The sequence below is a fragment of the Spermophilus citellus genome, assembly GCF_964194105.1.
Source record: "Spermophilus citellus genome assembly, chromosome: 1".
In the NCBI taxonomy this organism is placed as follows: Eukaryota; Metazoa; Chordata; class Mammalia; order Rodentia; family Sciuridae; genus Spermophilus; species Spermophilus citellus.
In genome coordinates, this window is record NC_138182.1 from 24774365 (window position 1) to 24801333 (window position 26969).

Here is a 26969-nt window from a genome sequence, read left to right on the forward strand (position 1 = left end):
TTCCTTCCTTCCTTCCTTCCTTCCTTCCTTTCTTCCTTCCTTCCTTTCTTTCTTTCTTTCAACATGAGTCCCACAATACTGGTATATTTTATTTCCATTTTTATTTTAAATTCCTAGTCTTACCATATTTCAATACTGTGGCCATATTACTGTAATTTTTTAAAAAATCATATGCAAAAAAAAGGATTATTTTAGAATGGAAAATAGTCTCTGCCTCAAATTTGCTTTCTCGAACAGTCAACAGGTCCAAGAATCTCCCACGCCTAATTTCATTCTGTTGTTTAATTTTGGATTTTGTTTTGTTGGTTGGCTCTGGAAATTGAACCCTATATGTCCCGCTTGCTTAAGTGCACGCTCTACCACTGAGTTACACCCCAGCCCCTGAAGTTAGTTTTCAACAGACCCCTGGCCTTCGTGGGGAGACCTCTGGGGCCCTAGTTTGGGAACAGCCACCGTGTGGCGAGATGCTAGAACTGGTACCTTCTGATTGGGTAGGAACTGGGGCCCTTTCCGGCTCCAGACCGAGCGCGTGGAGCGGGCCCGCGCCTCAACTCTTCCCAGAACGCGCGCGCCCCCTGGCGGCCCGAGCCGATAACTCGGAGCCTCGATTGCCGGGCGATTCCGGGACCCCATCCTGCCCAGTGTTGGAAGCTCTCGGAGCCACTTGGTAACCTGGTCTAAGATAACCTCAGGCAGCTCGGGGCGAGTTTCCCTAAACTCAGGCTACGCCGGCCACTTGCGCCATGCCACTTGCGTGTTCTCTGGGGCCCACTCCGGAGGTGACACTGTGTCCCAGCGTCTGAAGCGCCGTAACTTACAGGTCTGAGCCTTTCCGTGGGCCAGGAGGCTTGGCAGGCAATAACAGCAGCGAGCCCCGTATCTGCATTTCAGAAAGCCGCCGAGCGAGCGCCCCTTCCTGGCCCCCAGATCCCGCGCACAAGGGGACCCAGCCCCGGGAAGGGGAAGAACTTGTAATCGCTTGCAGCGGGACAATGCCGACTTTTGAACCTCTAACCACTAAGCAAACAACCCTTGTGCTCTTGCTCCACTGTCCAAACAAGGTTTATTGACAGGCGTTTCACGGCAACGCTTAGCAACGGCTGCCGTCGCGGAGGACAGGCGTGTGGGCGCGGTCAGGGCGCGGGGCTGCTTTCCCTCCCTGCGCCTGGAGACTCGGGGAGAGTGGGGATCGCCCTGGCTCTGAACTGGTACCTGTAGCCCAGCGGACGCCCACGCGGTCTCCCGTTCGGTAACAGCCCCCTCCCCCGGTCTCCGACTCCAAGGCCTGGCGCCCGTGGGCTCTGCCCCTAGAGCCCTTTTCTCAATTCTGGAGCGGAATGCGCCACCCAGAAGGGCTACGAAATTAGGGAGGTGCTGCAGGGGGCATTTATGTCTCCTTCTGTCTCCCAGCTGGCTCAGCCTTTCCTTTGAAAGCAAGGCTTGAGGCGCTTCTTCCCTCTGTGGAGATTGAAATGGGGGGAAAGCTCTCCTTTCCCTGGCCCAATCGAGCGCCCAGTTCCTTGGCCTCCAGGACCTAAACCGGAACCCCAGCGGATCAACTAGATAATAAGCAACTAGCACTGCAAGGATCTTGTCTGTGGTGGGTGGGATGGGGATGGGATAAGGACACCACGGGACAGGGGAAAGAGCTTAAGGAAATGCCCAGTGATTCATTCATGGAAATGTTGCCTGGGAAATGGTGATGTTTAATTCGCTGGGTTGTGGGGCATCCATAGGAAGGAAGCGGGTCACTGATGGGGGTGGGGTGCCTAGTGTTTGCATTGCCTGGGTATGGATTTGATGAGATGCTGAGGAGGCCCTGCCAGCCCTACCCGCCCCCAGCCCATAATTCCGCAGCAGCTGGGAAGCAGCTGACCATTCAGATGTGCATTTTGCCCAAAGGCACCCCCAGGAGAACCACACATTCCACTCTCCAGGCTGGACTCAGGCTTGGGGGCAGGGAAGGTCTCAGTACCTGCTCCCTCAGGCTTCTGACGCTCTGGGGTAAAGAGAGGTTGCCCAGATAACCTCCTCCACCCTCTCTCTGATTTTTTTTTTTTTTTTTTTACTTTTGGCTTGCAACAGATAAGATATTTCATTTCTTAGAAAATAATTTCATCCAATTCTAAAGAAAATCAATTACAAAATCTGAAATCTGAAAAGTTCATTTATCTTTTTTTTTTCCTTTTTAGAAAACTTCAGCTGTGTTCAGATACCCCCTTCCCTTCACCATATCACTTCTCTCCCCATGGATCCAGAAGGCTTTTAAAAGGCTGACTTGGATGTTACACAGACCAACAACCCAAACAACAGCAACAACAACAACAACAAAAAAACCTCCCCTTCTTCATCAGCCCCAAGATTGTGAAAATGACAGGAAGTCCAGGTTGGCTCTGGCATTTATAGCACTGACATACATTCAGCCCAGAGAAGCTCTGGTGACAGGCTTTCTAAACAAGGCCCTGGGCGGGGGCCTCCCATGTTATGCCTGGAGTCCACTCCCCACCCCCACCCCCACACACATACACCACACACTCACACGCACCAGCTAAGCCTTTCCTGGTCTGGGAAGGGAGGAGAAGAAAGACACAGACCACCTGGGGGTTCTGCAGTCTTTGGTCAGTCCAGCTTTCTATCTTAGCTGCCTCTGGCTTCTGCAATTTAAATTGTGCCTGCCCCTGAGGCAGGAGGGCCAGCTGGTCCTTGGAAGGCATTGAGCAGGAAATAGCCATCTTGGCTCCAAGTGTTGCTGGTCCCCTCTCTCCCCTCAGCTCCAATCAGAAAGGCAGCCCACAGATTTTGGAGGCAGAGCGCTGGGGCAGAAAGGACTGAAGGCTTGGTCACCGTAGCCAGTCCAGGCAATACCTCTGTCAGTACCAAGTGAAGCCTCAGTGATCATTTCCTATATCCTCACTGACAAAAAGTCAGAGGGGAAAAAGTAAAAAATCGGGAAGATGTCTTCCTTGAGGCCCCCCAATCCCATTTGTCTTTACTCTTGGCCCCCAATTTTCCTCTGAGAGCTAGACTTGTAGGTTATGTTTGTAGCTGGGAAGGAAGGGGTCTCTTCTGAGGATTCTAGCGGAGTCCATGCTCCTCCTGGCTCAGCCTGGAGTTGCTCTGGTGCCACCGCAGACCACTGGGGTCACTGGGTGACAGTGGGGTTTAACACCCCCCCAGCCGGCCCCAGAACCCCAGGGACAGGGCCAGGCACTGAGCCTTGGAGGGAAGACACAGGACTCAAGGGCTCCGGGATACTTCTCAGAGGTCCTGGCTGGGGCTGGGGAGGCTGTGGGGGAGGCGGCTGGGGCTGCTGCTGCTGCTGTTGCTGTAACTTCTTCTTGTTGATTTTCCTTTCCTTTGCTCTGCGATTCTGAAACCAAATTTTAACCTAGGTGGAGCAAAAAAGAAGATGTGAAGGAAAAGAGGAACCGGACACTAATATCTTCCTCTCCAATGAAAGAACCCCAGACTCTTCTAGAAGTTTCATTGGATATCTCCCTAACAGTTCAACCCTGGAGCCATTTCCACACCCAACTCAGCCTGTGAGAAGAGTCCTCCTCCTTTCTTGCTCCCCACGTTTCTTTCCAAAGGAATCTTTACTGGTAAAGTATAGAGTCCCCAAACCAAGGGAAACAGAAACTTGCTACAAGTCCTTCCCTACACAAGCACAAGGAGGCCGGTGCTGGGTATACTTCATATGACAACCTTTGCCCTTCATAGCTAAACTGAACTGTAATATTCCTCACCTTGGAGCTGAAAATGAGATTTAATGTGGAGCTTCCTGGCTATGAGTTTGGCCTGCTTTTTGTTTTCTTTCGCTTTGCTTTGTAGACTATAGAGAGTTTCATAAGTCAATCCCTCTAGTTTTTATGAGCAGAGACTGGGCACTTTATTTATTTTTCTAATTCTGGGCACGCTAAAAAACTGGTCTTTGATAGATCTTGATTGCCCAACTGGAATTCAAGATTAAAGTAATGTTCTTGGCTTTTTCTTGCACCTCTCAGGAGCTCTCAAAATGGAAAAAAAAAAATCAACCACGTCAGAAAATATAGTCAGAGGTAGAAGGAAACCTTTAAGAAAAGCATTCAAAATGCAAATGCTCTTTTATCCCACACTTAGTGGACACTTGGCCAGGCTAATTCTCTCTCGAGGTCTCCCCCAAGCAGCAGCCAGGCCTGCAAGAACAGGGTGATTCCCACCTGTCTCTCAGAGAGCCCCAGTGTGGCAGCCAGCTCGGCTTTCCTCCGAATGGTGATGTAGCGACTGTAGTGAAACTCCTTCTCCAGCTCCAGCCGCTGGTGGTCCGTGTACACCACTCGGTATTTGTCTTTCGTCCTGGTTTTCACTGTGCAGGAAGGAGAAGTTAGGGCTGAGAACCACAAAGCAGCTCATCAGTCATAGGTAATGACAAACCTCCCTAACCCGGGGGCCATTTCTCTTCCTCCACCGCCCTGGGAGGCCGAGGGTTTGGCTGGTTCCTGCCAAGTCTGACAAGACACCCCCACCCCAGAGGATCCTGGGGAAAAGGGAGTGTGTGAGGCTAGCAGGGCAACTAAACTAACCTTGGGGTTAAGTGGTTTTTAAAAATTAAGAAAAACTAAAACTTCACATACAGAGAAGATAGCAGAACCCAGCCCAGCTTACCATTTTGAAAAAAACAAATATAGTACTAGAATAAATTTAGCACCAAAGGAAGGTTGGGGGGAGTGGCCAGACTCTAGGAATATCCAGATTATCAGACCTACCAGAGACCAGCATCCCATCTGGAAACAGTTGGGGTTCTATGTGTTGTGGAAGAGGGGTTAGTATGTTTTACTACAAATGGAAAGAGGGGTGCAGGAGCTGACCGTTTCCTTCAAGCCATCAGAATCATCTTGCAGACATATCAGATCATCCAAACAAATTCTGAGTTGGGCTCTGGCAGTAACCTATGCTTGCCGGTGGATCGTTGCTCCAGCTGGGGAAATATACCTGCTAGAACCAGGTCTAGCCTTGGGTAGTTTTTCTTTTTTAATCTCCATTTATTCCTACTGCAAACCCCACTAGAGCTATTCTGACCAGTGATCTATGATCATTGGATTGAGTCAACATATTAAATCTTGGGTTGATTGTTTTACTGGAGGGCCTTGACAAATAGTGTCGCTGCTGTGGGAGCAGGCCCGAGCCTGGCGTCTCCATTGAGTGTTCTGGGTCGGCTCTCCTCCCATCCCTGGCCAGGAGCTGTTTTCTCTGACTGGGTCCCAGGTCGGGGTGGTCTTGCAGCTGAACAGGTTCAATCACCCAGTGCCCAGTCGTACAGGAAGATCTAAAGGGTCTGGGAGTTGCCTTTGGAGGTGTTTAATGCCCCACAGGCCGACTTTGTTCAGGTAAAACCCTTTGCAAACCACAACAAAAGCGCCCTGGGAAGATACAGGCCTGATCAGAGGGAGCTCCCCCGAGCCGCTGAAAGGGGAACACAGCCACAAACAATGCAGGACAAGGCGATCTTATCAAAGAAAAGCCCTTTCAATGCCTTAATAACAACCGCATTCTGTTTGAATTACCACTACTGAGCAAATGGCGGCCAGCTTTCATCCCCCTCCCCGCCAGGCGCATTAACATAAACACTGCCTGGCAGGCGCATTTGAATGGGCGCTGGGAGCCCGACCCCGCGCCTGCGAAGGGAACTAACACGTCCCGGGCGCCGGGAGCCTCGTACGTGGTGGGAGCCTTCACACGCATTACCTACCGCCTGGAACCCAGGGCTTCTGCCCTTGGTACTATCCCTTTGCTCAGAGGAGGAAAGAGAATCAGACTAGATAAGACCAACAGATAAGACAGGGCTGGTACTGGAGCCCGCTTAGAAAATAAAGGACACGTCAGGCCTGGGGAGCCGGGCACAGGATATTTTCCCCAGCCGAACACCCCAGGAGCGATACTCGCCTTGGGGTGCCTCGGAGTGGCCTTTGTTCGGGTGCTGCCCTTTCAGTGTCCGGGGCGGGCGGGGGAACGCGGTGACCAGGACCCGGTGCGCTCTGAGGCCCGCGCCCCAAGAGCCTTGGAGGCGCCCCGCACCCCCTGGGAACCAAGGAGGGGGGCTGAAAAGGGGGAGGGATGAGAGGGACTTGTCAGAATTCATTATTGACTGCGAAAGTCACCACCCTCTTTCCGGGCCCTAAAAGAGACAATGGCAGGGCTGGGAAGGTGTATATCAAAGCCGGCCGGACCGCGCACCCACCCCCCTCCGCCCCTTGACAGATGACGCTCGGCAGAGGAGTCGGGCTTCAGGGCCGAAGCCTCCCCACATTAACATCACAAGAGCGCCCGGCGCCGACCGCGGCCTTGCCACCTCAGCGCAGGACTTCACAGCGGCCTCTCATCTGCTGACCCCGCGGCCTGGGCTCCTGCGGCTTTCCCTCCCCACCCCTGTATCCGATCCTGGCCCCACCGCCACTCTCCCCCGACGCGCACGGGTCTTCTAAGACCGCAGGTGACCCTAGCCAACTGCACCCCTAGCAGGCTCTGTAGGAAGAGGGTTTGGGGAAGCGCGGGTCTGAGATGAGCCGGTGCTAGGACAAGGGCGCCTCTTCTTGGGGAAAGGACAACGCCAAGGCTCTGAAGCCCACCCAAAGCTGACCTCACTCCGCGGCATTTCCCAACAGGGCGCTCCCAGCGTGCGCACTGTGACGCAGAAGTCGATGTTCAAAGACAGCCCCCAACCGGCGCTCTGATTTATACGGTTGTAATTGGCTATAAACCTCTGCAAAGTGGCCATAACCTGCAACGCGGGCCAGCAGGGCCAACGAGAAGGGAAGCGGGAAAAGCGGAAGCGCTGGGAGCTGGGGAAGACTTCACCGAGTAAAAAGACTCGAATAAGACCCCCCACCACACCTATTCTCACTCCCTTCCCTCTCCACACACATTCCAACATCCCGGCAAACTAGGGTCTTTGAGGGAACTTCTCTTGAGTCTTGAAGAGAAACACACACACACACACACACACACACACACCATCCTTGAAAGGTTCAGGAAGAATGACCCCTGTCTGGAGCAGCGGTTGAATCGCACCAGCATTTTCTCCCCCTTTTCTTGCTCTTTCGGCAGACTCAAGAGGACTCCCGCAGGTTCTTTCTTGAATAATCCCTTTGTAGACCAAAGGTTCAGGGACCTGGGCGCGCCAGGTCAGCACCTTCTTCTGGCGACAGCAGCTTTCTCGGTCCCTCTGCTCTCTGTAGCTCCAACCCCTTGAATTGGCCTAAGTGTCCAAACGTGGCCCCACACGCAGCCTCGCCGCCCTTTCTTTCCACCCGCCTCTCTTTTGGGGTGGCTCAGATGGGGGAGGACGGCCCGCGGGGAGTCCAAAGCTCCTTCTCGGCGGCCAGGAGCTGCTCGAGGAGTGCAGGAGGCAGCAAGTGAGCGATGTCTTGCTCACGCCAACATTCGCGGGATCTTCCCAAAGGTGTCCCGCGGTTGTGAATGAGGAACTCTTGGAAAGAGGAAGCCTTTCTTCTGCCCTAAATTGAACCCAGGGTGGTGAGACCCCCAAATATCCATTCCCAGGAGCGGCAGCCAGTGAGGCCCCCGAGCCTCCCTGAACTTGTTCCCTCTCCCTGTCCGGGCCCTAAGCTCCCAGAGAGCCGGGGATGCCTCTGTGAGCCCTGGTCGCTGGGCCCTCCCAGCAGCCGTCGCTGGGCGCGCGCCTTCCCAGGGCCCTTGGGTAGGGCGCCGCCACAGCTTACCTTGGCTTCCGAGGGACGGTTGCGCTGGCTTCCGCATCCACTCGCACAGGTTTCGCCGCTGGCCGCCCGGGGACAGCTGCTCCGCAGCGGCTGTGGCGGCGGGCCCGGGAGGGCCCGGATTAAGCGTCTGCAGCAACCCCGAGGCGCAGGAAGGCGCGGCGGCAGGGTGGTGCGGGTGGTGATGCGGGTGATGGTGCGGGTGGTAGTCGGCAGGGCTACTGTAGCCCATAGCGGCGGCCGGGGAGCCCCCGTTGAGGCCGTGGGCAACCGCGTTAGCTGCAGCCGCTGCGCCTCCTGGCGCGTAGCCGTTCCAGTCCTCTCGTAGTGGGGCACCGTAGGCTGCCGGCCAGGACGGCCCCGGGGACTGAGCGCTGTCCAAGTTCGCGGCTGCAGCGGCCGCGGCCGCCACGTGGTAACCACCGTAGTCCGGGTACTGCGGGGGGCTGACGAAGTTCTGCGGTGCCAGGTTGAGGCCACCAGAGTGGCGCACGGAGCTGGGGTACATGCTCACGTCCTTGTCCAGAAGGTAGCTCACGTACATGGTGGCGAGGGCCTGAGAGCAGACCTCACCATACTGCCTAGGGAGGAAAGCTGAAGGTTGCCGGGGGTGGGGGTGGAAGGGGCGATAGGGAAAGGGTGTGGGGGCAAGAGAAACCTCGGGTGGCTGCGCCCCAGCCGCGCAGTGCTCCACTGGCTCCTCGCGGCGCTTCTGCCTCTGAGGCGGTCCTTCCCTTTGGCCTGCCTCCTCCCTTCCTCTCTTTTTCCTTCTTTCCTCCCACCTCCTTCCCACTAGGCAGCAGAGGCGGGGAAGACCCGCCACAGGCTGGCGTGCGGAGCCCCAGGCCGGCGGCCTTACGTGATTAACTAGTGTTTACAAGACTCTATTAGTAATGACACAGACACCAATGGCTGGAGACGTCGAGGCGCAACGCTCATTCTGCGCACAACCCCCCCAAACCCGATTTGCATTTTAAAAGATAAGGGGCGGGGGAACTCGCGGGAGAGCAGCGACCTGATCACAGCTAAATATTCAAACCTTTATTGTTGAGAGCTTCCTCCTTCCAACCTGGCGCACTTTAACCTCCAATCACAGGTTCAAAGAATGAAATCAAGAGACTTGCCAAAGCCAGGGGGAGAGAAAGAGCTATCTTGTGGGAATCTGGGTTTACAGACAGGAGCAGTCTTGTTTATGCATTCGCCAGGAAGAGGGCAAGCAAGAAACTCCAGTCCCAAAAAGAAAAGAAAAAAATAAATAAAAAGCCATTGCTTTGATGAGAACATTTCTGACCAACCAATGGGGTGAGGAGCGGAGCCCTAAAAGAAGGGCCCATCCCTCTCGCCCTGCGCCCCTGGCCTGGATAGCTGCTGCCCCAAGCAACTATCACTGCTAATTATTTATTTTCTTACCCAATGAAGTTGCTCGCCCTCCACAGAAGATAAATTAGGCTGCGTCTTCGAACTCATCTTACGTTTTGGATTTGAATTGTGAAAGCATTTCATTAAAACAATATTCAAGAATCAAACGTCTTAACTTAAACCAATGAGCCTGTGGTAGAAGTTTGGCTAGTGTTTGCCTTGGAGGGCAGTAATTGGAGGGAAATCTGGAGGGGGAGGCCAGCGTGTTGGTAACTTTCTATTTCTTGAACAAAGTACTGATTTCATGGTGTGTAGGTTTTGTGAAAATTCAGCGAGGTACACTCATATGTTTATTATTTTTAAGTAAGTGGCTAAAAATCAAGGAAAAAAGGAGTCCGGAGTTTCTGCTAATACATACCTTTGTATTTGTGTCTTACATCATATCTGTCTTAAAAATCCTTTCCCCTTTACAAAGTAAACATTCTGTTTCTCATCTCCAGGGAATGGGAAGGCAACGCAAGGCCGTTATTAATTATTGCTAATGAAAAGCTCCGATGGAGCAAAGGCTGAGAAGGAATTCCTCTTCAATTAGGGAGCACTGTGGCCAGAGGGCCCAGATCTGGAAATGGCCATTTGGGGACAGAAGTGTTGAGGTCGGGATCAGGAACTAATGAGACAGGAGTACAGAGGTAGCAGGAATAGGCTTCCACCCATTTCCATCTCCATTTTAGCAATAATTTGGAGAGCACCACTGGTGGTCATTGGCCTCCTTTCTGAGAATTAGCTTTGCTGAAAGGCTTGGGTATAAGGGCAAAGCGAGGCAGCTGACTGCCCAGTGTTGCGTTCCCTGGGAACCCAAGTAGGCTGCCCGCTCTTGTTCCTGAACACCTGCATTTGTTGGTTCTCTCAGATATTTGTCACTATTCCCTTCATCTCTAGAGCACTTTCCAGTGTCCTTTATCTTCCTTGATTCTCACATCTCCCGCGATCAGGGACAAAGCTGGTGTCATTACCCTCCTCATTCAGGTGACAATCACCAAGCCATCTAGTTAAGAGACCAAAGCGCTATTAGAACTAGCCTAGGGGTGCAGGGACCTGTGCTTTCTGGTTCCTCCAGTGTTTTTGAGTTTTGTCAGGAAGAAGGTTAAAAGTGGGGGTGTCAAGGTTATGCAGGAGTCAGGTGCTGTATTCCCAAGAGGTAGGAGCTGCCACTTGGTCCTCCTGGAGGACTTCCCAAAAACCTGACTGGGACAACCAAGTGCCATTTCACTTCACAAGAAATAAAGCCAGAATTAAATTGCAAACCCCATTACAGAAACCTAATCCAGGCAAAGACAGAGAGGGGTGTTTTCGCAGTCCCGATGGGGCAGGAATGTGGGAGGTTAAGCGGTGGGCACTGCAGACTTTTGATCTAGTAAAGATCTTCCTCCTCTTCCTGGGTACAATTCCCCTTTCCGTCCCTCTTGACCCCCTCCCAGGCTTGAGCTCTGGAAGCCCAGGCTGAGGCAAGTCTGTATCTTCGGAATGCTGGCATTCTTTGGAACAATCACTTTATTAGGGACAGCCATTCCCTGGGCCCTGTGGTGGCCGCTTCCTGAGTTTTTATGACCCCGGCCGCCAGCTGCTGGCTAATTGTCCCCATTTTCCAGCTGTGTCTCTGTGCTCTGCCCCGGAGAAAGGGCTCCAGCCTGTGCACCCAACTGCTTTGGGAGCAGCTAGGGTTGCTCTGGCTCTAGTGGGTCAACTTGGGATCACAAGCTGGAGAAGCCACAGAGAAACCTAAGATTTAGAGTGCTCGAGCCCAAAAAAGGCAACCATGATGAAAACCAATACTTTCATTCATGGCAAAAAAAAAAAAAAAAAGGCTTCTCTGGAATTAACATGATCCTGCCTACAATCCTAAGGTCTGGATTGTTTGGTGAGGGGAAAGGAGATGGTAAATGATGTCTTTGATAATCTCCTCTGAGTGGAAGTGTTCCCCCAATATTCGTGTTCCCCTCTTTGCCAAGAGGGCCCAGCTGGGTCCCCTGAAGAAACAGGGTTGTAGAATCGGTTCTGCATCTATAGAAGTTGGCGGATGATAAAGAAGCCTGGGTGTCTTTTATATACACAACCCCAGCAGGCTGGCAAGTTGGGGGTTCTTGCCTGTCCTCTAGAGGCCCACTCGAGACTGGGGCAGTTCTCCAGCCTCAGAGTGCAGGCCTATGGCCCTGGGGAATACAGGGCCACCTGCATTATGATCCTATTCTAGACTTTCTTATTTTGGGGCCCAAAGTGCTTGGCAACTTTTTAAGAGCCCCCTGGCCTGAGGTGAGAATACTCAAGAAGGGACTGGGAAGGGCCTTCCCAACCCAACTCCTGTAGTTGGAGACTCCCTTCCATTCAGTATCTCTCTATCATCCACCCAATGTGGGGTCAAAGAAGCCTGCGGCAATCACTCTGCAGAAGGTGAACTTGTTCAGGAAGCTTGGGGCTGGAATTGGGCTGGGGCTGAGGCTGCCAGCACACAGAGCCACAGCCAGAGTTGACTTCTAAGGGCAAGAGAGGGTGGGAAGAAAGAGATCCAGGTAAATAAAGCAACTGGAAGATGGGTAGGGCAGCCCCACCAGGTTATCAAAGGGATGTCTGGTTTTTTGTTTTTTTTTTTTTTTTTTCCCCTCTAATGATATAGAGGCCATTCCACATTCCTTGAAGAGGAACCCAGCTTCTAGGATCCCCGCTGGAAGGGGCTCCAGAGGGGGATGGGGAGCAGGAAGCTGCCGGAAGGGGCGGGTTGCCCTACCAGGCAGATGAGACACTCCTTAAATCCACAGATCATTGACACAGCTCCCTCCCTGCTCAAAGGTCCCCAGTGTTTGCTCCTGCTAAGGGGATCCTGCTCTGCCCAGTATTTGTAGCTCCTAGAGACTGGGAAGCCCAGTGGCCCACATAATCCTGATAGGGCAGGGCGTTTGAATTCACCTCAGCACACAAGTCTACTTTCTGAATCCCTTTTAGATCAAGGAAATTATTCATAGAGTGAAGCCCTTCCAAAACTCCTCTTCTTCCTACACTAGGAACCTTCTCCCCATATTGACCTGAATTCCCAGGAGAATTTAGAAAGAGTGAGAAGGAAGAGAATGTATTCTGATGAAATTATTCAGTTGGGCAGTCTATAGTGCTACGGGAAAAAAAATAACCTGTTCAATCTCTACTTAATTGTGAGTTTAGGGAGACTTTCAGCCATTTCTTTCAATCAACAATCACTCACACAAAGAAAGACTCAATAATGGGCGATTTGACCCCCAACAACCCCACCCTGCCCTGTCACAGTCTATTCAGCTAACATTTCAGGGAAGGAAATCAATAACAGTGTCCTTTCTGTAGGGCCTCCCCAGAGTCCACCACCTGTCCAGCCCCATCAGGCCACAATGGAGCCAAACATGTTCATCCTGAACAGAAGGGAGGGGCCGCAGCTGCCCACAGCTGCCTGGGCTTCACTCACAGGAGCAGATGTGGCCCTCACCCTACAGAGTGAAGACTATTTTCTTGCTAAGCATTCTGGGTGCCTGGTTCTCTCTACCTGAGGAAAAGTTTCTGAATTCATGTGAGGTCGTTGTAGACTACAGTTGTATCGCTTAGATGCCGGGATGCAAGATCACAGGAGAAGGACATCGAGCTGTATCACACTTCTCTTTGAGGGATTACTAAGTTTTCTGATTATTGACAGGGAATACATGTTTCCCTCTGCTTCTCTGTTAAAAAATATATTCTCATGGTCAGAGGATCAAAAGAAAATAAAAAGCCTCAAGAGAGGGGGTAATAGTTGGATACAGAAATTTGGTTTTGCTCATTGAGTATAAGTTATTCAAATAACTAGTAGTTGCCCATTTTCTTCCTTTGTTCTGAAATTAGGGTCTGTGGACATTGTACAATTGTATAATACACTGTCATTCTGTCTGGTAGATGAACACAGAGAAAGATTTAAATCCCTGATACAGAGGGCCTTGTGCGGGGGCAGGGAGTCTTATAGATTGGTGCCCCCTAGGGACCCCAGGCTTCCATCCCAACAGAAACTGATTGATGCTGGCGAGAACCAGCATCTCTCCAGGTCTGCTTCAGCCAAATGTTACCACCTGGCTTTGGCATGGAGGGCCTTCAATTAGCATTTGTTCACTCACCATTGTCTCATGCCCGAATGACCTTTGTTTATCATATGAAAATTTGTTCCCAGGAAGCTCTACAGGGTAAGTTTTATGTGACTGGTGAGGAAAGAAGCTCAGATAAATGTTCTACTCTTCTTGATTGACTAGGCCCATTGACAAGCTGCTTTCTCTAGGGGAGTCAGGGTCTTAGAAGTCTGTGTAACTCTTCTATTTTAAAAAGGAGAATCTGCAGCCCAGAGAGGTTAGGTGATTTTCCAAAGGTCTCATAGCTATACAAGTCCCTAAACTTAAATGAGCTAGTAATATGAGTTCTTTGCTACCCACAGCAGTCTGTACAGATGTTAATTATTACTATGGCTACTGATGCCATCCTGCAAACACATCCCTAATACAAAACCAACCAGCATGATTCAGGGAATCGGAACTCCCCACCCTACCCTACCCCCTACATGGAATAGTACCAGAACAATAAGGTTCTGAAGTTATAATTCTGACCACTTCCCTAATACTACTTATTTCTTTCACAGGCACCTGCTAACTGAAGTTTGTTAGTTTATTGAATGGTGAATTTTCCATAAATTCTGTCCCAGATTTTCTCCAATCGTCAAAGAAGGTCTCCATCTACTATTTGTATCACAGTAAACATTTCCTGGTGGGGGGGAAGTCTTTATTATTAAATAAAAATCGATATCCTGTAGCTGTTCTCTGGACTCATGTCTAATTTAAAACGAGTAAATGTCATGCGTAGAATGTGAGTGTTGCCTGTCCCCGCTTCCTTTCTGCCCACATCGGCGTCTGTAGACCCCCTATGGCATACAGACCAAGAAGTCCACCACTTCAGGTACATTCTTTAAAAGGCCCCAGTTACAGAGGTGAGTGAGTAACTAGGATTTGGCTCTGAATTCCTAACCTAAGCTGCACTCTCAGGTCGTTTTTTGAGCAGCATTTGCCGGCGGGGCTTGATATTTTAAAGGGACGTGAAAATTGGTGAAACCGCCCCCACCTCTTAAGAGTGTGTGTGCATGGATGGGTTGTCTGATTACAAAAAAATGAAATCAGATCTTCGCCCTCCAACTCTTCTTAGCGTTGCCATCAAGGTTCTTTTCGTTTTGTTTTTAACGAATTAATAAGCAAGATGTTAATTGTTCATCCTGGAGCTGCACCCAATTACTTCTGCCCCTGACGTTTCCTGAGCGCGCCCCGGAGCTGTCTCTTCACTGAGCAACCAGGGCTGGCGAGCGAACGCGCTGGGATCCAAGTTGGTGGCCCGGTCCCATCAGCCCGCATTTGTCTCCCGTATCCTGCGCACCAGAGGGAGGAAACGAGAAAGCGTCGGTGCCAAGCGAAGGGCTGCAGAAGCACAGGGCGTTTGAGCCAAGATATGCCCCCACCCCCAAAACTGCCCTGCCGTACTTCGGCAGTCTCAGGTGACTCGGAAACGGCCTCAGCCTCTTGCTGCTCAGAAAGGGGAAAGTAAGAGGCTTTAGCAAGGGCTTTTGCCGCAGCCCTTTCTTGCCCGACGCCCACATCACCGCTGCCAGCGCTCAGGTGTATTTGGAAGAGGCTTGGTGCAGTCAGCATTGGTCCCATAACCCCCATCTCCTTCGAAAAAGACAGATCCAGCGTTTGCCTCCACCAGTACCCTTTTTCCGTGGGAATAAACAATTTCCCGGGCAACATTTTAACTGCTGAAATGTAATAGTGTAACTGGAGACAGCGGGTCGTGCCTGAGAAGTTCAGGTCACACTGGCTAAAAATAGCGCTGGGGGAATCTTGCCCGGGTGGATTCTTCGCATCTTGGGTTGAGCACATTTACATAAAGAGAGTGGACTCTGCATTTTAGGGCTTTGGATTCACCTCAGGGCTGGGCGTAGTGCTTGGACTACAGTGGGTTATTCTGAGTCTCAGGCCCAGCCTCTGGTATTTGGATCCTGGTTCAAAAAAAAAAAAAAAAATCCTCTTCATCAAGCTGCAGTCCTCCTGTGTGTTAGGAAATTCCCCAACTTACCCGGACCAGAGGGCGTCTAGCTCCAGGCTTAGGGTGCAGCACCTTGCCTGGGGGCCCAGAGTTACAGGAACAGAGTCCTGGAAGCTCCCGCCTGATGTGCACCTGGTGCGCCTCCACCCAGAAGTGGCTCAGGCCTGGGATGCTGGTGGCTACCTGTTTTTCTGACGCCCACCCCCACCACCAGCTTTCACTCCTACTACTAGAAAGGAACACCTGTGAGGAGGGAATGGCAGGTAGTGGTTCCTCCACTAAAACTCCTGGTTCTTCTGGAGGGATTTATTTTTGTGGATCATCAGCCCCATAACCAGGAGTGCAACTGCCCAGCTCTCCTTAGAGAAGAGGTTGTTGTTTTCCGTGATGGTGGTGGTGGTGCTTGTTGTTTTGTTGCTGTAGCTAAGCCCTGAACTAAGTCGGTCACTAATGGAAGTCCTTGTCTTCAAAAGGGCCAACTCTTCCTTTACTTTTTTACCTAGCCTGTGTTGGGAGGACATGGATGGTTTGGTTTTTGCCAACATACGGCTAAGGAATATTTGTTGGGGCCTGTTTTGGGGGCGGGGGTGCAGAGACACGTGTGTGGGGGTGGTGTTTGGAAACAGTGGCGGTCTCCTTCTGCACGATACTCATGTTCTTTCCCAGTGGGTGTTCTGGCCTCCGGTTCAAGGAACCGCCCAACTCAAATCTGAAACCCGAGGTCGACCAGCTCCCCCAAGCAGGCCTACTCCACCTGGAAAGATTTCTGCAGATTTCCTCCATTTTATCATCACTATGGGGGTACCGCCTTCATCTTGGGGTTCACAATGCCCATCATGACACGAAATGAATATTATCATTATTTTCATAACTGTTGGTTTCGGAAGGCAGTCCACGCCCCAGGACCCACGTCCGGGAAAGACAAGAGGCCCACCCACTCCTGACCTTCAGGCCAGTACAGTTTAGAGACATTCCGCCCTCCCACCGCCACTACTCTTAAAGTAGCAGCTATGCGCCCGCCCCCACGAAGCGCCTTTCCAACACTGGCCCTCAGCTTCCCTCCTGCAGCTCCCCGGAGCCCCAGACCAAGGCCGGCGCTTTGCTTTGCCAGCTCCCGCTTAGTAGGTGCCTCTGAGCGAGAAAATCGCTTCCGCTCACATGTAAATGTCAGGTGCAGCAAATAAAATGGGAGAAGGAAAACAAACAAGCCGACAAACCGCTGCGGAATAAAAGATCCCTTTTTCCATCCGTTTTGCTTTGCAGATCAGGCTTAGCAGGAGAGGGTGGGGGAGCCAACCAGAGCTGGTTAAGCGCTTTGGAATCCACAAAGGCTGGTGGTGTCGGCAAGCGGCAAAGCGGGTGAAGAATTGAAGCTGTGAGCTGGATAAATCGGGGCAAAGCACTAAACTATCTAATATTTTGGAGACGCGTGTACGTGTGGGTGGGTGGACAAAGGGCTCATCATCACTCGTATGATTGCCTCAATTCTCCACTTCCTTTGTGCGCGTTTGTGGACGCAGTTCCAGGCCCAAGTCAGCCTCCAGCGCAGCGCGCCCAGCGCCGGGTCAGCCAGGCGTCCGGGGGTCCCCAGTTCGCGCAGCTTCTACAGCCTGGAGGAGTCGGCACCGAGAAGGTCGACAAGGCGCAGGTGGCCAATTTTCTTCACCTCGCCCAGGGCAGTGCGCAGCTCCTGCGCTGGCTGGCAGTGCAGCCGGCGCTCCAGCTCTCTAGGCACCGCCGCCCGGTCGCTGAGACGCGCGGCGAGCACGAAGGGGAAGCCGAAGCGCGCGCGGTACTGCGCGTTGAGCTTCTCCAGCTGCTGCCGCTCTTCTGCGCTCAGGCTTGTCAAGCCCGCGCCGCTCTGTTCCCGCTGCGATTCGGCAGTGAGCGTGCCCCGCTGCTGCTCGCGACCCGCCAGGTCCGGGTGGCAGCGCAGGATGCCCTCCTGTCCTGAGGAGAGAAACAGACATTCGGTGGGAGCGTGTTACGGCGCCTGCTCCTCTCCAAGCAGCTGGGAGAAAGCGCCGCGCTTCTGGCTGCTGGCTCCGCGGGGTCGCCGCTTGCCGACCCAATCCAGCCCCCTACTCCGCCCCGCCCGGTGGGAGGCTGAGGGAGGGAAGACGGGTCCCGGGATAGTGGCGTCCTGGCGGCGCAAGGGCACCCACTGCACCCTCCCTTTTCACAAGCCCCAGACCTCGCGACCCTCTGTCCCCGCAACATTCGGTCCCCACCGGGACCGGGGGCGGGGCGGGAGTGACAAGTTTGTCCTTTGAGACCTTGGGGCAAGTAGAGTGGAGGGGAGAAAGGGCGGCCGCGGAGGCTCGGAATTTACGACCTGCTTGGGGGAGAGCGGGGACGCGATAAGGAGCCGAGCATTTCGTATCTTTTCAAAGTCCTTTGCTCTCAGGGGGGCTTTGATGTTGAAAGGGGCCGGACGCAAGGGCCTGAAGACTTCCTGCAAAAGCCCTGGAATGAGTTTCGTTCTGCTCCAAAGGAGAACAGGCAGGGGCGGGGTGGATCCTTGGGATAATATCCATGGGGCTTGGCAAATAAATGCCCAAGATTTTGTGACCCTAAGTGTGAGTCCTGGGTTTCTGGAATCAAGCATCCAAAGCGCCTCGGAGATTAGCTGCAAAGAAACCCATTTCCAACCGGAATTCCACAGCCCTTTGAATGCAAGTGACTTTCCTCTTTTTAGGAAAATTACAGCCACCCACCATCCACTCTGCTAGGGGTTTATTCCCCTTCTTCCACTGTAGATTCCTAAGAGTCTCCGGGAGTTCTCCTGGAATACAGCTTCTCTTAATCTCTTAGGCCTAAAATTGGGAAACCTTGCTGTAATACCTGGAATCTCAATTCCTAACCCAGGCGTTTTCTCTGAGCCCTGGGTAATCTTTCCGCTTAGCACTCCAAAGAGAGAATTAAAATTCCTCTGTCTAAGCAAGATACAGTAAGCAGAGAGTGACTATCAGTTAAATTAGGGCAATGACACCTAACTTGCCGAGTTGTTGTGAGGATTAGAGACAATTCATTTACCCAAAGCACATGCCTAATGCCTAGTAAACATCAATAGTCATTATTATTACTTGTAGTAAACCCAGTGGAACTGGACCAAGGTACCACAGGAAGTCCCTGACTCTTCCTATCTCAATAAAGCCATTGTTTGCCTTTGGCACTGGGAATAGGTATGCGGTTCTATTGGAAATGGGGACCATTTAATGCACCCTTTCATAAATTACATATCAACAAAGCTGAGAAGTTTTAAAAAAACTTTATGATGTAGCCCCTTCTTTCTCAAACTGTATAGTATCTGCCCAATAAAAGCACGGTTAGGATTATGCTATCAAATCATGCACCAAAGTTTGGGGGGTTAGAAAGAATTGAGGGGTGGATAATGTTTTAGTAAGAGTATTGGATGAAGGCTCAGAGAGGTTATGTGGCCTGTCTAATGTCACTCAGTGGACTGCACCTGGACCCTCACCCCAAATCCCAATCGTTTTTTAGGGGCCTGGTTGCGGAGCAAGGTTAAAGAGAGTTCAAAAGGAAACTCACCAATAATCCTACCTCTCTAACACCATTGCTTTCTAGCTCCTCCCTTGGGTGCCCTGCCCCTTGGCCACTACAAGCTGGATTAGTTCTCCTTTGCTCCCCGGGTCCAGCCTGGGCTGGCCGGATGGTGCGAAAATGTGGGTGTTAAATTCCCCACCCTGGGGGAGCTGCCCAACCCTGGGCCCGCGGTTGGCCGTGCCACGCCACGCGGCTCGGCGCCAGGATCCCGCCACCCATCCACCCTGTGCGACCACCCAGTCCCGGGACCAGCAAACCACCCTAGCTGCCCGGAAATAGGAAATGCGAGTTATGGAGCCTTTGCCAGGATCAACAGGACACCTCCTCTTCACATACTATTTCAAAGCAGTCAGTCCCCTCAGTCAGTCAGGGGGCTCCAACTCCCCATCCCCCCATTTATCACTCTTTCCAGGACCAGCCCAAGCTGTGGGAAGTGGGCGGGGGTCTTTCCACCCATCGCCCCCTTGCACCTGATCCCCAGTGCACTCGGGGAGCAGCCACAGGTGGCAGAGCAGCTCGGTCTCCCGAACGCCAGATCTGCCTCTTGCCCTTCTTGCCCTTGCACCTCGCTTCTCACTCCCCTCTGATTTATCTCCCATCTTGAAAGCATCGCCCTGGGGTTAATGTTTGCCTAGGACTGAGCATGTATTTTCTACTCTGGCCAGGAGGAAAGGAGAGAAGAGAAAGGGGACCGAGAAAAGGGCAGAGAAAAGGCAGATTAGATTGAAAAAAGAGGAACTGAAATGTACACAACACCAGCATGCAGGCGTGGGCGTGTGTGTGTGTGTGTGTACACACACACACACACACACACACACACGCACGCACACACACGCACACACATCCTTCAGCTGCCTATAATAGAAAGAGGTGTTGGGAGGAGTCCCCAGGGGATGGTGACCTACCCAAAAAAAATACAACCTGACCTGCTCCAAGACTCAACCTTCCTTGCTCCAAATCACTAAGCCCTCCTGTGCTGTAAAATTGTGTCCACCAGCTCATAGGTTTGCAGCAAGAACCCTCCCTTCCTCACTCCAAAGCTTCACCAATGTAGTATCCCAGAGTTACTCCAGCTATGGCCATAAATCCCAGGGAAGGACTGGAGACTGTGGGCTGTCTCCAGTCCTGGGGGTTCCCCACCTGGGATGCCCACATGCTCCTGGGCCATCCCAATGCCCTAATTGGTTCTAAGAACATCTTCAATGCTGCCTGTTCTTTTTTTTCCCCTGAAATTCTGGACTTACTGATTGTGCTACTGGCTATCACTTCTAAAGATATAGGTGTGAATGTGTATTGCTGGAACTACAGGATGTGAATCTGCACATAGAAGAGTTCCTGGCATAACCTACCCTCTGTTCCCAGAGGAGAAGAAAGTGTGTGTGTCGGGTGCAAGGATGGCCAGTGACCAGCAGACAATTGCTCAGAGTCCCATAGCAGTCCACATGCCTCCCTGAGTCTGTTCCCACTACTGTGTTCTCACTTTCTGGCATGAGATGATTTTTCCCTCTATCAAATACCAACCCCTCCATTTGTGTTCTTGAAGGCTCCTGGGCCCCCTTTCTTTCTCAGACTTTTACTTCTGCAATTTCAGATATTGGTACACCCCCATCCTTATCCAAACATGCTTTAGAATGTTTCATCCCATAAACAAAACTAAAGTCTTCCTTTGATTCCCTTCTGTCCTCTAAATTCTCCTTCCCCTTTTCCTCTCTTCAAAGGAGTTGTCTAGTTCTCTTTCCAGATTTATTCTATCAAGCTTCCAGTCCCACCCCAAACCAACCTGTATTCCTGAGGATCACAGAAGACAGGCATCTTGCCTGAGCACAGTGCCTAATGCCCATCCTCTTCTTTCTCCTGAAAATGTCACATGGTCGACTCTCCTCCTCACTTCTTTGATCCTGCTCTGCCAGCTCTACACTGAAGTACTCCAGGACTCAGGACTCAGTGCTTTCCTTCTCCATTTACCCACTAAGTGCTCTAATCCAGTCCTGTGGTTTTAAATACCATCAATTCTTTGGTGACACCCAGATCTAGGTTAGCACCTAGCTTTCCATTGAGTTCCTTTGCTGTGTTCCAACTAAATACTTACCAGTTTCATTTGGATGGTTATTAGGCATCTCAGACTTAGCAAACTTCCTACTTCCATCTCTACCTCCCAATTCTAGGTCTTCAGCACTTCAAAAAATAACACCACCAACCACCCAGTTGCTCAGACTAAAACTTAAGAGTTATCCTTAATAGTCTTTGTTTCTGATCTTCCTCTCTGCCCATCAAATCCACTAAAAATGATCCTTTTGTCTCTAACATCTGTTCTGGAAATTCAGTGACATCTCTCCATCTTTACTACCCCAATCGTAGTCCAAGCAAGCCCATCTTTCACTTTACTCCTACAACAGTCCCTGGACCTGATCTCCCTGGACCTGTGGTCCCCACACAACAACCATTTTAAAAGGTAAACCTGATGGTGTCTCACTACACATGGAGGAAACCAAACTCTTTACCGGAAAAACTCTCCACAATCCGACCCTGTCTGATTCTTTTCCCTCACATCCCTCCACTCTTCACAACTCTCTAATCACTTTTGTCTTTCTGTGTCCCCGCAAATATCAAATTCATTCCAAACCCAGGTACCGTTTCCCATAGTAACCTCATTCTATGTCTTTTTTTTTTTTTTAAGGTTTTACTGTGGTTTCTAAGCTTTATTTATTTATTTTTTTTAAAGAGAGAGTGAGAGAGGGGAGAGAGAGAGAGAGAGAGAGAGAGAATTTTTAATATTTATTTTTTAGTTCTCGACAGACACAACATCTTTGTTGGTATGTGGTGCTGAGGATTGAACCCGGGCCGCATGCATGCCAGGCGAGCGCGTTACCGCTTGAGCCACATCCCCAGCCCCTCATTCTATGTCTTGACCACTTCCTTTTTATCTTTTGGTTTTAAATTTAAATTCCACCTTCTAAGAAAGACCTCCTTTATTTTCTACAACATACATATTTTCTTCTAATGATTTATTGAATCTGAAAGAATCATATTTATTTATGTTAATTCTGTCTTCATTAGAATATAAGACCATTGAAGGCACTGATCAGTGCCCATGATGGTGCATGAATCATACATAGGGGGCGCTCAGAAAGCATTTAACAGCCAACATATCACTCTTGAGGAGGAGTATTATTTATTTATTTTTGGACTAAATAAACAAATGAACATATTTTGTGTGTTTTCAGGGTTGCTGGGGATCGAACTAGAGGTGCTCTATAGTTAATTTATTCCCCCAATAGCTCCCCCACTTTTTTTGAGACAAGGTCTCACTAAGTTGCCTGCTCTGACCTTGAACTCGAGATCCTCCTGCCTCAGCAGAATAGCTGGGATTACAGGTATGTGCCTCGGTGCCTGGCCAAATGAACACATTTTAATAGCTTGATCTAAACCTCTTCTAGCCTGTATATAAGAGAAATCTTAGTATCTAATTGCTTCATTAATTTAACAAATCTATTCTCTGATAAGTATTAAGTTATGGCATTACTTAATTCTGAAACATCACATCACTATGTAATTAACTCTTAGGAAAGTTTTATTGCTTTTGGTGGGGGTGGGGAGGTTGCTAGAGATTGAATCCAGAGCCTTGTGGTTGCTAAACTCTACCACTGAGCTACATCCCAGCCCACTCTTTGATTTTTAACACCAATCAGTCCTGAATTGGCTCAAGTTGTGGGTGTGTTTCAACTTGCCTCCTTCTACTATAGCCATTCCTCTTGTTTGGGAAGCCTTTCCCCTCAAGGCTAGTTGAGGGAAACTGATTGGCTAGAGAGGATGCTTTGTCAGGTAGGGCAGGAGCCAAACATTGATCCTGTACTGCCATCTACTGGTCAATCATCACTATCTCTAACCTAAATGGACAGCCAACTTTGGTTTACTGTAGAAATTGATTTTCAGTTGTCTGTCAATGGTATTCCTAGATGACCTAAAACAAATCCTTGACCAGGTAAATTACCATATCCTGTGCCTCTCTCTAAGGTCTTTTCTAGTTTTCTACTATACCCAGTTTGTTCTTTACTATCCAAAGGCAAAAGCTAGATTATGCAATAAATCCCATTTTGATTTTTTTGACAAATAAATGTTGTATATATTATGGTGAAAAACTTGATGTTTGACATATGTATGCATTGTGAAATGCTGAAATCAAGTTATTTAACATATCCATTACCTCACATACTTACTTTGTTTTCTTTTGGTTTTGTGGTCCTGGGGATGAAACCCCGGGGCCTTAATGTGCTAGATAAACACTCTACCACTGAGCTACATTTCCAGCCCACGTGCTTACCTTTTGATGTTAAAAACATTTAAAAATATATACTTTAGGCTGGGGGAGGGTGGTGCATGCCTGTAATCCCAGCAGCTCGGGAGGCAGAGACAGGAGGATCTCAAGTTCAAAGCCAGCCTCAGCAATTTAGCAAGGTGCTAAGCAACTCAGTAAGAACCTGTCTCTAATAAAATACAAAACAGGGCAGGGATATGGCTCAGTTGTCGAGTGCCCCTAAGTTCAATCCCCTCCTCCTCCCAAAATCTATACTTTAAGCTGGGGAGTACCTTTATGGTAGAGCACTTACCTTGCATGCATGAAGCCCTGGGTTCAATCCCAGGACTATAATAAAATAAAGTCTGTGCTCTAACCAACTGTCAAGTATACAATAGATTATTATTCACTATAGTTGCCACACTGTGCAATAGATCATTTTATTTGACTATTTGAACAACAAAACATGGAGTCTGAGAAACCAAGAATTAATGTGAATTGAATTAGTGAATGAATAATAAATACCCTTAGATACTGTTTCTAGATTCTGTATCTGATTCATTGGAACTGGGTTAACTCCCAGTTCTGCCTCTTTCTTCAAAAGCCACTGGGACGATTATGAGAGAGTTATTAGAATCCTAGTTCTGCCACTTTCTAGCTGAGTGTCCTTATTCAAATTAATCTCTCTGTGTCTACCTCAGTTTTCTCATCTCTAAAATGGGACAATCAATTCTAATAGCACTACTTATTTTAAAGGATTATTACAGGGATTGAATCAGTTAACAAATGCAAAGTGTCTGGAACAGTACCTGGAATACACCAGTGGTAAAAGTTCAATAAATGCAGGCTATCTGTTATTATTATCACCATTGCTAACATTACTTATCTAATGTCATTAAGATGATTAGATACAGACAGCCACCCGGACAGCATGGAGGCTCTGCTCCCAGCTGCCTCCTGGACACCAGGAGAGGGCTGAGAAGCAGGGAGTTCCCCTCAAAGAGCTATCTACTGTGGAAGCAAAGAACAGTCCAGTTGGCCCAAATTCCCTCCAGCCATTTTGTCCCTCTGACCCATACTAAAATCACCAAGTTAAAACATGAGGGAAAGAGGTTATACTAGGATCCACCCTCTTTCAACAGCACCTCAGGTATAGTTACGTTCATTTGTTGAGCACACTTCTATCAAATCTTAATATCCCACTCACTGAGTGCTCTAGGGTTCCAACACCAGCTGGGAGACAGAGGCTCCACCCCATCGGGAAGGATATTGAAATCTGCCTCAGGAGGGAGGTAGTACCCCAGCCTGCCCCACACCCCAAGAACCTCAGGTCAAACAGCTTGGGGTGAGTGTTGGTGGGAAAGAAGATAAAAAGGGGATATTTTCATTTTATTATCTAAGTTCCAAGTATAGAGTAATAAACTTCAAATGTTTGTTGAATAACTGGACAAATCAATGACTAATAAATTTGAGTCATCCTGCCTTTCTCTTTTAATATATTCCCTCCTTGGCCCTGACACTTTTTTTGGGTGTTAAGACAAATCCTGGGATTTTCCTTCTCCTGATAAAAAATGTCATGAAAACCTTTTAAATGTGGTTTCCCCCTGAGGCTGAAGAGCTTTTCATTTTCCCTCCTTTATTTTCTGGTCAGGCATTGTGAGCTTGGGCTCCCATAGTCCCCTGCTCCTTCCAGCTCACCTGGCAGGCTTTGAGCTGAGAAGCCAGAGTCACCTTGCTCAGTGTGGGTCAGAGGACTCCAAGTCTGTCAGCCCCCTTCACATCTGAGTCTGTGGCTGCCAGAACTTTGAAGAAACCCCAAGAAGTGGGTGAATGTCAACACAGCCCCCATGTATCTGTCAGTTTGATTTTTATAACATCACCCTCTGCTCTTCCTAGATGTGCCCAAAATGAACTTAACTGAGTTCCTCATTTTGGAGGCTTTCATCTGACAACTGGAGGCCATACAGGATCTCAAAATTCTGTGGGCTCCTTCATGGGACAGAGGAGAGCTGCAGGTCTCATTCCCGGATCCAGATGTCTATGGAAGGCCACTGTGTGAAGGTGGCCCTCGTCCCCTATCCTCATTCCCTGCGGCATGTCAGGTCCTCCACAGGGTCTGGAGCACCCTGGGCTGCTAACCCTCGGCCTCAGAATCCCTGTGCAGCTGGGCATCAGTCCTGCAGGCTGGCCTAAACCGCCACCCCTCTCCTCCCCCATCCAAGCCAGAAACGCCTCAATTTTCTCTTTCTCTTCAGAAGAAACTAATAATTCATTTCCCTTTCTCCAGAGGGATTTCCTCAGTTTCTCCTCTTTCCCCCCTTACTCTTCCGGGGAGTCCCTGATCTGAATGAATTCTCTTTCCTCAATAGTAACTTCCAAACTGGCCCTTGATGGTAAAAAATGTCAGCTACTTGCTCTTTCCCCTAGCCTCTGAGGTTTCCTGGTATCTAGTTCTCACCTCTCTCATATACAGGACATGCCACAGTGAACACTGTGTGGCCAAGTGGGGGTGGGCCCTCGGCCTGACCTTTGGCCTCTAAATCACTATGAGGCCTTTCATCCGGGTCCTCCTGGTGACCTCCATGTCTAATATTTAACAGTGACTCTACCTTAGCTCACGTAAGTTGTTTCAAGCCACTTTGGGCCTAACACCTTGCAAGTGCTCAGCTTCTTACTGAACCCAAGGACATTGATTAATTAAACCTAATAAAAAGAGCTGAATATAGCAAGTATAAGCAACTAGACCAAGATACCTATATGTCTACATCTATCTACCTATATATTTATTTATTTGGTATCGGGGATTGAACCTAGGGGTGCTTAGCCACTAAGCTACATCCCCATTCCTTTTTTATATTTTTATTTTGAGACGGGGTCTCACAAAATTGCCAAGATTGGCTTTGAACTTGTGATCCTCCTGCCTCAACCTCCTGAGTTGCTGGGATTTCAGGCATGTACCACTGTGCTTGGCTTCTAAAAGATTAATTTTTTTTTTAAATTGTAGATGGGCACAATTCTATCTATCTATCTATCTATCAATCTATCTATTTATTTATTTATCTGTGACTGGGGATTGAACCCAGGGGCACTTAACCATTGAGCCAGATCTCCAGCCTTTTTTCCTGTTTTATTTAGAGACAGGATCTGGCTGAGTTGCTTAGGGCCACGCTTGCTAAATTACTGAAGCTGGCTTTGAACTCACAATCCTCCTGCTTCAGCCTCCCAAGCCACTGAGATTACAGGTGTGTGCCACCATGCCTGGAAATACCTTTATTTTATTTATTTTTATGTGGATTGAACCCAGTGCCCCACACACGCTAGGCAAGCACTCTCCCACTGAGCTACCAACCACAGCCCCTCTAAAAACATTTAGATAAGCATATTTGAAATCCTTTTGTGTCTAATACTGAGTGCCTAAGACTGAAGCCTTACCTGACTGTGGAAGAGCATCTATAAAGGCAAAAAAGTGCTTCTCTAAATCTTCCAAGTCAAAGAACGGACGCTGGGACCAGACAGCTGCTGCAATCAGAGGACACCTCTCAATGACATTTCCAAACACATCCACAAATTCTCCAAAGTCCATGGAATTGACTTTCTCCATGTTCATCGCTTGTGTTCACACGGAGGCAGCAAGATGCCCTGCTTCTCTGGGCGAGTGAGCTGACTGTTGCTCACTGGGCTATATTTGCTGAATGCACAAGCTTGTGTGTGTTTTTAAAATTTTTTTTATGCAATACCAGTTTAGCATGTTCTAACTGCCTCTGGGAAAAGCAGGTCCAGAACACTTAAGTAATCATCAATAAACATGTGCTTAAGGGATTTTGTTTGTTTTGTAGTGCTGGGAATTACCAGGGCTGTGTGCATGCTAGGCGGGTTCTCTATCACTGAGCTGTACCCCAACTCAGGCATAA

The 26969-nt window shown here is 49.7% G+C and overlaps 2 protein-coding genes across 3 annotated transcripts; both read right to left on the bottom strand.

Annotated features, from left to right (window-relative positions):
• Positions 1–3142: 3142 nt before the first annotated feature.
• Positions 3143–8259, bottom strand: CDX2 (caudal type homeobox 2; the record flags this gene model as incomplete). Of its 2 annotated transcripts, none has more annotated exons than XM_081296521.1 (3): positions 3143–3388; positions 4200–4345; positions 7719–8259. In XM_081296521.1, 3 exons carry the CDS (start codon positions 8257–8259, stop codon positions 3143–3145), a joined length of 933 nt encoding a protein of 310 aa, XP_081152647.1. The 2 variants fall into 2 exon arrangements, with proteins under 2 accessions (XP_081152647.1, XP_081152648.1); XM_081296522.1 differs by having other exon boundaries at positions 3259–3388; positions 4186–4345.
• Positions 8260–16800: 8541 nt separating this feature from the next.
• Positions 16801–26665, bottom strand: URAD (ureidoimidazoline (2-oxo-4-hydroxy-4-carboxy-5-) decarboxylase; the record flags this gene model as incomplete). Its single annotated transcript, XM_081296602.1, has 2 exons — positions 16801–17147; positions 26491–26665. The coding sequence occupies 2 exons, from the start codon at positions 26663–26665 to the stop codon at positions 16801–16803; spliced, it is 522 nt and encodes a 173-aa protein (XP_081152728.1).
• Positions 26666–26969: the final 304 nt, after the last annotated feature.